Source organism: Orcinus orca, chromosome 11 (assembly GCF_937001465.1).
Source record: "Orcinus orca chromosome 11, mOrcOrc1.1, whole genome shotgun sequence".
In the NCBI taxonomy this organism is placed as follows: Eukaryota; Metazoa; Chordata; class Mammalia; order Artiodactyla; family Delphinidae; genus Orcinus; species Orcinus orca.
Window position 1 is genome coordinate 86309101 of NC_064569.1, and position 11749 is coordinate 86320849.

Genomic DNA, 11749 nt, shown 5'->3' on the forward strand with positions numbered 1-11749 from the left:
AGGCCGATAATTGAAGGTGGGAGGGAGTACATTTTGGAACTTGATTTTTTAAAAAACAAATAGAGCACTAGAGGACAGCACATAGAAAGCTGAGGGAGTATTAAGAGAATGTGCTAGGGAATGACCAGCACATAGGACGTTCCAGGGAAAGATGGGCTTGGTGCCCATTTCACTTTGAAGATGAGTGGTATGATGACAGCATGGCTGCTTCATGGGAAACAGGCAGCTGCTCTGCAATGCCTGTTACCTGAAACTGCAAGTTCTTACCAATACTGTTGCTGTGCAAGTACATACTGAATCTGTCCAGCTTCCTACCCAGCATAGAGTGAAGTCTCATCCATGGTCTTTCAGCTTAACCTGAAGACTTTAGAATCTAAGTCCCTTCTTCTTTCCTTCCTTCTTCCCCCTCTGCCTCCCTCCCCGCTCCTTTCCTCCCTCCCTCCCTTTCTTCCTTCCTTCCCTTCCTTCCCCCTCCTCCCTCCCCCTTCATTTCTCTCTCTCTCTCTCTCTCTCTCTCTCTCTCTCTCCCCCCCTTTCTTTCTTTCCTCCTTCCTTCCTTCCTCCCTCCCTCCCGCCCTCCATCCCTCCATCCTTTCTTTCTTATTGTTGCCAGGATGGGGAATCCTTTCAGACAGGAACGCAGAAGTGCAGACCATGATCCGTCCTACCACCCACAGTCCTTGAATCCCTCAAGCCCATCGCACTGCTCAGGATAATGGCCATGTGACCCCTGGCCCCCCGCTTAAGCTTCACTTTTCAAGGACATTTTGTTTCCAGAGATCACAGGTGATAATATATTTGCTGGATTTACCCATGAAATGCCATGCACTACTAGAGTCCCATCTTACAATTTTAGCTGTAATCTCCCAACTTCAGAGCCAGTCGAGCCAGAAATCCATCCTTGATGCCCTTGTCCTCGAGTGTCCACCGCCAGTGACAACCCCTGACACTATTTACTATAACAGTCAGGGCTTTTGTTGAAACAGCAGAGTCTGCCTTAACTAATTTTAGCATAAAATGAATTAATGAAAGGATATTAGGAGTGCAAGAATCTGGGGTGCGGGAGAAGAAGGAAGGCAGAGAGTGTCAGGCTCTGAGGCTATTTCAGCCAGAAGCAACACCCAGGCCATCCCATGGGGTCTGCCCCAGTGAAGATCCCACCGCTGCTGCTGCCGCTCAGTGCAGACACTGATGGTGATGGAACTGGACACTCATGCTGTTGTGACTGGATACCAGAAGTCCTGCCACTGCTGCCCGTCTTCAGCCACCTCTTCCAGGAAGCCTTCCCTGACTCCACGAGGAATCAGGCCCAAAGGGCTGGTAGATGGCAAGGTGGGGCTTGAGTCTAGGTTTGTACAACCTCAAAGACTTTCTACTACAGCATAATAATATTTGTCACAGACTTAACTAACAAAAGAGTGGTTAAAAAGCAAAAAGAAAGAGAGATAAGAGGAAATGACAGGGAAGAAAAGAAAAAAGTATGCGGGAGAGAGATGACCTCATTACTGTGTGGTTTAGAGCAGGGGTCCCCAACCCCCAGGCCACGGATTGGCACCGATCCGCGGCCTGTTAGGAACCGGGCCGCACAGCAGGAGGTGAGTGGCAGCCGAAGCTTCATCAGCCACTCCCCATCGCTCCCCATCGCTCGCGTTACCGCCTGAGCCATCCCCCCCATCCCCCCCATCCATGGAAAAATTGTCTTCCATGAAACCGGTCCCTGGTGCCAAAAAGGTTGGGGACCGCTGGTTTAGAGATTGCAAATAGGCAACATTCGTGTTAGATACGACAGCTGGACTTTTAGGAGATAAAGAAACAACAGTCTTTTCTTCCTCTCCCAGTTGGAACCAGTGTAGAGATAGACACAGGAATCAGACAGGTGGAGATTAAAATATGACTCTTAAAAAAAATCTGTTGAGTTGAATAGCATCCCCCTCCAAAATTCATGTCCACTCAGCACCTCAGAATGGGACCTGATTTGGAAATAGGGTCCTTGCAGATGTAATTAGTTAAGATGAGGTCATACCGGCTTAAATGGGCCTTAAATCCAACATGTCTGGTGTCTTACAAGAAGGAAAAACAAAGACACAAAGGGAGCATGTCATATGAAGATGAAGACAGAGGTGGGAGTGATGCAGTTGTAAGCCACGGAATGCCAAGGATTACCAGGAGGCACCAGAAGCTAGCAAGGGCAAGAAAAGATTCTTCCCTAAAATCTTCAGAGGATGTATGGCCCTGCTGACACCTTAGATTTGGATTTCTGGCCTCCAGAACTGTGAGAGACTACATTCTGCAGTACTTCATTATGGCATCCACAGGAAATTAAAACACCACAAAAGCAGTTTGGAGAACACGACTTTCTGCTCACAAGGACGTGGGTTTGTGAGTGCCGCATCCCTTGATAGATGGACTTTCCCACCCAGCCTTTCTTTGAAGCTTTACCCCAGGGCAGGCTGGCTCAGGAGGAGGATGGAGATTAGCTGAGCAAGCCCAGTTCCCTCCTGGAAACTGACCAATCAGAGGGGAAGGATGGGGGACTGGAGGTAGTCCAGGTAAAGTTCTTCCCACAGGAAACACGAGGAGTGGGGAATAAGAGTTCCTGCCTAACAGTGGACTGCGGATGCCAGTTTTCCAGGCTGCACCGTGTTTTTTCCTAAAAATATTTGAATCAGTTCCCATAAAAGTTGGGAGATTTCATATAAAATCCAGATTTCAAGCTTCTCTTGGAAAATGGAAAATCTGGCCACACAGGGCCACTTCCCCACAGGGCTAGGACTGGCTGCTGCCGCCAGTTGGTGCCTTCTTCAGATGGGGGCCCTCCGGCTCCCCGTTCTGCCTGCTGCTCCACACCATCCTCTCTGCTCCCACTTGGCACCTTTAGACGTTTTGACTTAGGACTCTCAGACTAGTGGTTGAGAGCAGACTCAAGTCAGACAAACCCTGGGTTCAAATTTGTGCTCCTTACTTCCTAAATGTGTGGGCTTGGGCAATCTACTTCACCTCCTTGAGCCTCAGTTTCCTCATATGTAAAGTGGGAATAAAAATAGAACCTACCTTATGCGGCCATGGAGAGGATTCAAGAATATAATCATGTGAGTCTTACACACGCCAGACACATCGTAAGTGCTCAGTAGACGGGGGCTCTTGCTGCTGTTTGAAGAGCAAAACCGGACATTGTAAGAGGAAACCTCACAGAGAGAAAGCCTCTGGCATGAAGTGTGCTTTGTCTGGTTTTAGGGCTGCCCTCCATCTCACCAATTTTCAGAAAAATATTTTAATAAGCCAGCTACCAAGGAGCTCCTTTCTGTAGTAAGAAGTCCAATAGCAGTTTTGGGAATCAGAGGTCCAATTAAGGTGGATTTTTCCTCCTCCTCGACAGTTTGATTCTCTTCTGGAAGGAGGTCTTGGGGAGGCAGGAAACTCTGGATCCCATCCAAATACTTTGATGTCTGGGTTTTAAAATAGTTGCGATCTTAGCTGGCTTTGCAGGCTTCCTAGTGGCCCTCAAAGGACAGCTTCTGCTCGGACTGATCACTTCTCCTGGGAGGCCTGGAATGGTGGAAGACGCAGAAGGAACCAACTGACTTCAAATAGCCTACTTCCAGGTGGAGGCAAGAAGCCAGATGAATTGGGAAGGAGGCAGGGTGACAGAGAGGAAAGGTTTTTTTTTTTTAATGAAGGACATATAAACTTTTCCTTGTGAGAAGGAAGGCCCAGTTAGGAGGCCATCAGCCTCTGAAATGGTTGCAAGCTACATAAACCAACTCAAGCCAGTCCTTGTAAAAATGTGAATTTATTTGGAGGGATAATGGAGTATTTCATAGAACCCAAGGCCAGTGAGGCTTCCCTAGGGACTAGAACCAGGAACTGGGAAGTGATCAGGTACACAGTGCAAAGTATACAACTTAGTTGTTGATACAACTGGACGGCTGCCTGGTTGTTCAAGCATCATGTATTGAATAATCCATCTTTTCTCAACAGGTATGAAATGGCACCTTTATCACTTTTTTGGTGTTTGGGTCAATTCTGGTAAAATTCTACTTCATCTGCTATTCCTGGTTATTATGGGTTGAACTGTATCCCACGAAAGAGACATGTGGAAGTCCTAACCCCCAGGACCTCAGAATGTGGCCTTATTTGGAAAGTGGGTCTTTACATAGGTAATCAAGTTAACATGAGTTCATTAGGGTGGACCTTAATCCAATATAATTTCTGTCCTTATAAAAAGGGGATGTTTGGACACAGAGATAGATGTCCCCCTTCACAGAGGGAAGGCAGTCATACGAAGAAGAAGAACCAGGTTGATGTACCTATAAGCCAAGGAATGCCAAAGAGTACCTGTGAACCACCGGAAGTCAGTAAGAGGTGAGGATCCTTCCCCATGTCTCAGAGGGAGCATGGCCCTGCCAACACCTTGATTTTGGACTTCCAGCTTCCAGGACTGTGAGACAATACCTTTCTCCCAGTTTGTGGTACTTTGTTATAGCAGCCCTAGCAAGCTAATACAGTGCTTCAATGTCTCAAACTGTTTTGATTATTATAGCTTTATAATATTTAAAAATATCTGGTCATGTTAATCCCAGGGATCTTATTTTTAAGATGGGAAAGTTTAGATCTCATGTAAATGCTAAAGATTATAATCTAGAATACCATTATTAAAGTTAATTTAATTATCTAGGAAACTCATTGAAATATACTCTTGAAATGGGTTCATTTTATTGCATGTTAACTATCCCTCAATAAAATTGATTAAAAAGAACAGTAAGACTCAAATGTATCATATCCTACCATGTAGCAAAGCGGGGGGTGGGGGTGGGGGTCACCACCATTTTGCTTTTTAACGTATGTTGCATGGTTTATGCAACTTTGGACCAGAGAGCTCTGCACATATTTAAAATTCTGGTGGAAGTCTCATTAACTGATGGGGCTGGAGTGTTACACTAAAATTTAGAAACAATTTAGGCCAGCACGCATCTACTTGCCTGAAACTGCTAGTGGATAAATTCTTGTAACACAATTGTGGACTGAACATTCAAAACAAAATAAATTAGTTGTGAAGTATTCTGTAACAATCTGACAGAACAGAAATTGAGATTTCTAGTAATTAAAAATGTTGTCATCGAATGTTTCAAGGTATGTTTGAAAAGTGTTCTGGTTTTTCAAAACAAGGAAAATCAAAATTGGCTGAAGACTTGTTCGTCACATCCCTCCTAAGACAACAGTTAGTAGTTAAGGAACGTGAATAATTGTTAATGTTAGTGATTCATTGTTAGACCAATTAATTCCTACTATCTCTCAAGCTCTGAGCCTGTTCCAGTAAACTGAGATTGGAGGGTGAGCTATGAAAGCTTTTACCTGTGTAGCTACTTATGTAAATTAAGTGAGCCGTGGTACTATGGGTTTTGTTTGTCTAGCACACTTTCCTTTACCCCTTGTTCTGCTAACAGAAGCCCTCCTCCCCCTTGGAAACCGATTCTTCATGGATGGGAAGGGCTGACCTCACACCCTCCCTCATCCCGAGATGACAATGTGACCCTAACCTGGTCAAGAAGAGTTCCCTATTGTCATTATCTGTAGTCATCCCTTCTGAGAAGAGAATGTGCATCTGCCCTGAAATTTTCTCCAGAACTTTAGGGAAAATTTTTTCCCTTTATGATCATAGCTTTAACTATAATGTAAGCCTACAGCTATTGAGGCCACCTTTCCTTCCAATACAGGGATGCTCTCTGAGAATAAAGCCACCTTGAGGGAGAGCAGCGTTGAGAGGTGGGGAGAGGGGGAGATGAAAAGATTGCCAGGGCTGAAGCTCTTTAAGTCCTTGACTCTTTCTTATGGGAACTGATAAATGCTCCCTCTATTTTGTTTTCCTTAATCTGAGTTGAACTGCGTTTCTCTCACGTGCAACGTAAAGATGGCGAATTGTAATTATAATTACTGGCACATTGCCTAACTGTGAAAATCAAGGTCTTCTTGGAACTGTGCAACAGCAATAACACAACTTAGATGCTGAAGCTAATATAGGACCGAACTCTCCTACATTATGCAGAATCCCACAGTATAATTTGTTGGATTCATCCAAAGAACCTCAATCAAACTCAATGGCAGATAACTTGAAATTAAAATGATACCTTTAACAACGTGATAAATATAATTCACACTGCCGTGTGTTATATTCGAAAGTTAAGAGAGCAAATCCTCGAGTTCTCATCACAAGGAGAAAATTTTTTTTTCTATTTCTTTAATTTTGTATCTACATGAGATGGATGTTTGCTAAACGTACTGTGTTGATCATTTCCTGTTGTATGTAAGTCAAGTCATTATGCTGTACACCTTAAACTTATACCATGCTGAATGTCAATTATATCTCAATAAAACTGGAAGAAAAACATAAAATAATACATTTATATAAAATATACTACTTTACCCATTTTCTGCATTATGGTTTTGGATAAAATTTCATTGGACAAAAGTGTTCTCTTGCTAGAAATGATTTGAAAATGACTATATTGGGTCATTCCTCACAGCTCTCCTAGCCTTGAGATTAAATTTCCTTCTCTAGATTGAATGGAAGAGAGAAAAATCTCATGGAGAAGGAATGTTAGTCTCGTTTAGTTTTTTTTCTGAACTAACCAGTCTGCGTTGGTCCTCAGCTGGGCTGTGTAGCCAGGGAAGAGGCCCCCTTAGGGGAATACGTGGATTCATTGGAGCCTGAGGTGGGGATGGATCCTCAGGGAAAATGGCCAGAAGAACTTTTGGAAGGATGTAAATGGAGATTTTTTTTTTTTTTTTTTTTTTTGCGGTATGAGGGCCTCTCACCGTTGTGGCCTCTCCCGATGCGGAGCACAGGCTCCGGACGCGCAGGCTCAGCCGCCATGGCTCACGGGCCCAGCCGCTCCGCGACATGTGGGATCTTCCCAGACCGGTGCACGAACCCGTGTCCCCTGCACCGGCAGGCGGACTCTCAACCACTGCGCCACCAGGGAAGCCCAAATGGAGATTTTTGAGATGCTCCCCTTTATATTACTTCTTACCCAAGTTGCTCAGAGCTCTCTTCTTGGCAAGAGTTGTTTGGTTAAGGACAGGTATGCTCATTTGTTCAGCACTAGTTTTCTTTTTTCTTTCTTTCTTTCTTTCTTTCTTTCTTTCTTTCTTTCTTTCTTTCTTTCTTTCTTTCTTTCTTTCTTTCTTCTTTCTTTCTTTTTCTTTTAATGATAAAGAGAAATGAACTGGTTTCCTCTCATGAGCAGGATATTTCTGAAGCCTTCTTTTATTGGCTCCATTTAAACACCAGGAGGCCTTTCTACTTGCTGTTCTTTCTACTTGCTCTCTCTGGAGAGGAGTTGGTTTTCCATCCCCCATCAGCTCTGAGGTAGAATGAACCACAGACACACAAGACGGAACTGGCATGTTGAGCAGGAAATGTGGCATCTGTACCCTCGTCAACGCCGCCCCCCCAAGGCTGACATCTTCTGTGGCTGAATACAGAAGTAGTGACCATTTATAGATCTCTGGCCACATGCCCGGCACTACTCAGGTTCTCAATCTCATTTCATCCTCACAAGAATCCATGAGGTAAATACAGTTATCTCTCATGACCTCTCCAGGCTGAATTTGCCTCTCCCATACTCTAGTATGATGTTCTGTAACTTTCCCTCAGAGCACTTACGTCAATTTTATATAATATAAATTATACTTATTTATGTCTCCCCCACTGGAATGTAATCTTAACCAGGACATGTAATCTTAACTATGTCTATTAATTATGGATGTGCAGCCCTAACACAGTACCTGACATGTAGCAGGCACTTAGGAAACACTTGTTGAATAAATGAATCCTCATTTAATATGGAGAAATGAAAGCTCAGAGAGGCTAAGTATCTTGCTTAAGATTGCATAGCTAGCAACCAGTGTAGCCAGTGTTGGAATACATGTTCTTATTACTTTGCCTCCCAGGAGGGAAACCTTCTTTCCAGGCTGCCTCTGTTGATGCCGTCTTGGACAGGGGAGAAACTGTGTCCAGTGTAGTTAAAGCGACATTGTATTTGAGTAACTAGGGTGAGAATCCTGTACCAATTGATGGGCATCTGCAGGACTAGAGTGGACATCGTGGACTCGGCATCATTGTAAAGGAGATGAGGTTGGCTTTCAGAACTCACCTGTGGCCAGTCCCTGATGTTTGACTTTTGTTTCTGGATGATAGTCACCGAATGTATCATCTTCCCCAGAAGTGCTTGAATTGTAATAGGGGATAAGTATTTCAATTACAGGAGTGGCTGTCTTGCATTGAGGTCTCTAACTTATTAACTGATTACCAAATCATACCTTGGTAGAGGTAGTGTAGACCCTCTCCTAACTGATGTCCATTTAATGGTCTTGCCATCCTCTGACCGTGCCAGAGGATGTGAGTACATCCACACTCTCCTTTCTCTCTCTAAAACTTACTGAATGAGGCTCAAGGTGTGTTAAATAGCCGTGGCTACTGGGCTGCTCTACAGAACCCCGCACTTTTTCTCCCAACTCATTGTGTTCTTACCAAGAGGGAATTGTGTTTGTTTCCAGAACTATCCCACCAGTTATACTTAATGCAACTCTTTACCAATAAAATATTTTTTAAATGTTAAAAATGGATGAAACATGAGTGTAGAAAAAGGGTTGTTTTATGAAAATTAGACTGTTTCAAAACGTAAAAATGAGATGCTTAAAAAACTCATTAAGGGACTTCCCTGGTGGCGCAATGGATAAGAATCCTGCCAATGCAGGGGACACGGATTCGATCCCTGGTCCGGGAAGATCCCCCATGCCACAGAGCAACTAAGCCCGTGTGCCACAACTACTGAGCCCGTGTGCCACAACTGCTGAGCCCACGTGCCACAGCTGCTGAAGCCCATGAGCCCTAAAGCCCATGCTCTGCAACAAGAGAAGCCACCGCAATGAGAAGCCCACGCACCACAGTGAAGAGTAGCCCCCGCTCACCACAACTAGAGAAAGCCTGTGCGCAGCAACGAAGACCCAACGCAGCCAAAATAAATTTTTAAAAATACTAAAAAAATGGGCTTCCCTGGTGGTGCAGTGGTTGAGAGTCCGCCTGCCGATGCAGGGGACACGGGTTCGTGCCCTGGTCCAGGGAGATCCCACATGCCGCGGAGCGGCTGGGCCCATGAGCCATGGCTGCTGAGCCTGCGCGTCGGGAGCCTGTGCTCTGCAATGGGAGAGGCCACAACAGTGAGAGGGCTGCATACCGCAAAAAAAAAAAAAAAAAAACTAAAAAAAACTCATTAAAATAGTTGTGGGATGAAAAAATTTATCAAAAATTTAGAAGGACTCTTCAATCAGATTACTTACAAGCACCTTTAAGTTCTTATTCCATTTTAAAGAAACAGAAATAGGATATCTTAGCTAATGCAAAACGGCGGTGATTTATGCCAGAAAGAAAGAATGGAACTCCAATCAGCCCATCCATATTCAAAGCAAAACCCTTGGCCCAAACATCTTAACGTTGCACTAGTTTGTTTCCTTTCTTCCTTTCCCTTCCTCCCTCCCTCCCTCCCTTCCTTCCTTCCTTCTTTTCTAATGATAAAAAGAAATGAACTGATTTCCTCTCAGTAGCAATAACAGAATATTTCAGGATTTTTTGTGTGGTTTTTTTGGTTTTAAAGTTAAAATACTCAAGGTATGTATGTATCATTAAAAAAAAAAAGATTCCCTGCTTTCGCAATCTTTTTTGGTTGACAGTCTCTGGAGTCATTCAGGTCGTAGGGTCTTTACTGTAAATATCAACTTCTACAAGAGATTTCCAGATCCTTCCAAGATGGTGAATTAGCACAGGTTTCAAAAGCTCTACCTGTAACCCAACCCCCAATCAATTCAGAAAAAATTTTAGAGGAAAACACGGAATACAGGAAATAAATAAAAAATAAAACCCAGAACAAAACAACAGCAACCATCCAACCCCAAGCTCTTGGGAGACGGACAGCTGCTTTGAACTGTAGGTTTGGGTGGGGAAGGGGGGAAGGTGGAGGTGGAGGTTGCTGTAGCCTGGGGCAGAGGACCACATGCTCAGATAAATTAGAACTACCTGGCTAAGGTGCCCCAGAGTTCCTGAGCCACAGAAACGGTGAGATAATAAACATCTGTTATCATCTTAAGCTGCTAAATTTTGGAGTCATTTGTTATGCTGCAATAGATGTAAATACACTGTTCTCTATCCTTGTTTCAATTCCTAAGTTCTTTCCCCCCTTTGCCTTCATATGGCTCTCAGGTGTGCGTGCGTGTAGTCGAATCCTTTCCCCGGCTGACATTTCTGGGCCTCTATTGAGCCCTTTCTGCCATTGCCTGTTTCAGGGAAGGATTCAGTACAGAAAGATCCTTTTTTTTTTTTTTTTTTTTTTTTGCGGTACGCGGGCGTCTCACTGTTGTGGCCTCTCCTGTTGCGGAGCACAAGCTCCGGACGCGCAGGCTCAGCGGCCATGGCTCATGGGCGCAGCCACTCCGCGGCACGCAGGATCCTCCCGGACCGAGGCACGAACCCATGTCCCCTGCATCGACAGGCGGACTCTCAACCACTGCGCCACCAGGGAAGCCCTTGGACAGCTTTTTAAATGATGTTCTTTCGACTAAGGATGTGTGGTTGAGAGTCAAGCTGTTGGAAGAGGCTTTTGGCGACTTGAGGACATTCTAATGAACTTGTGTCCTTCCTCTTGAATTTTAGGCTGTCCCCTGTTGAGTTCTACTGGACACCCAGAAATGCTTGTCTAAGTTGCTCCTTTTTGATGGTTGGCGTCAGCATTTTTGTCCCACCCTAGCCTCAACATCTGGACTTTTTTTGTGTGTGAGCAGAGTGCAGGTTCTAATCTCCAACTGATCTCAAAGTCTCTACTTTTGATGTTCTTGTTTTAGGGGGCTGTGATGGGCTTGATAGTTTCTGTGCTAAAATGCTCTGTGTCTTCCAATAAAAATAAGAGTCGCCCTTTCCTTAGTGGTCACTCTGGGTCAGACAAAAATCAGGCACTATGCTCAGTGGTGTATTTGTATTATCTTATCGAACCCACCACAAAGCTGTGTGGTGAGGATCTGTGCTGTAGACGGGGCAGCTGACACTGACAGGTGAAGTGATTTGTCTGCGGTCGTGTAGTCAGTGCAAGGGAAGAGAACTGACCCCAGGCCAGTGGAATCCTAAAGCTTGTTTGTTTGACACAGCACCAGGAGGCCACCCCTGCTATGCCAGGAAGACTTCTGCCTGGATGGCATCTGGAAAAGCTGAGGGGAGCAGAGCAGAGGCTACCTGCTGGCCCAAACCCTCACCCAGGGGGTTTAGCAGGCTACCCGACACCAAACATTGTTGTCCCACCTGGAAGAACTTAAAAACTGATCAGTACACCCATGACTGCGATGACAACAACAAAGGTCTTTTAGCAAATTCTGTCTTCCTTCGGGGAAGTCCATATTGAGGAGCCTTGATGCACTGCATCATCTTGGGGTGTGTGTGTGTCTGAGTGTGAAGGTGCGTATATGAGGCCTTGTCTCAAATATCCCAGCTCGCTCTCCTTTGTCCCAGCCCTGTCCCTGGCACATCCTGGGTACCATCATTTCCACCTGCAGTAGTGCTCTGCATCCTGGGTATGCCAGCCACTCCCACTGGATGTTGCCAACACCTTCACTCACTCTGCAGCACAGGGCATTCTCCTTTAACGCTTTGAGGGGCACCCCACACATCTATGTCTCTGCTGAGCTCCTCTAGCCATGACCCAGCCTT

General features: G+C 44.9%; 1 protein-coding gene across 1 annotated transcript in view; it reads left to right on the forward strand.

Moving 5' to 3' along the window:
* Positions 1 to 4904, forward strand: part of C11H12orf75 (chromosome 11 C12orf75 homolog) — a 52587-nt gene extending 47683 nt beyond the window's left edge. Inside the window, exon 5 of the mRNA XM_049694926.1 lies at positions 4226 to 4904. Within this exon, the coding sequence (XP_049550883.1) occupies positions 4226 to 4248 (23 nt within the window). The 3' untranslated portion in view covers positions 4249 to 4904. The remainder of the gene's footprint in view (positions 1 to 4225) is intronic.
* The last annotated feature ends 6845 nt before the right edge of the window (positions 4905 to 11749 follow it).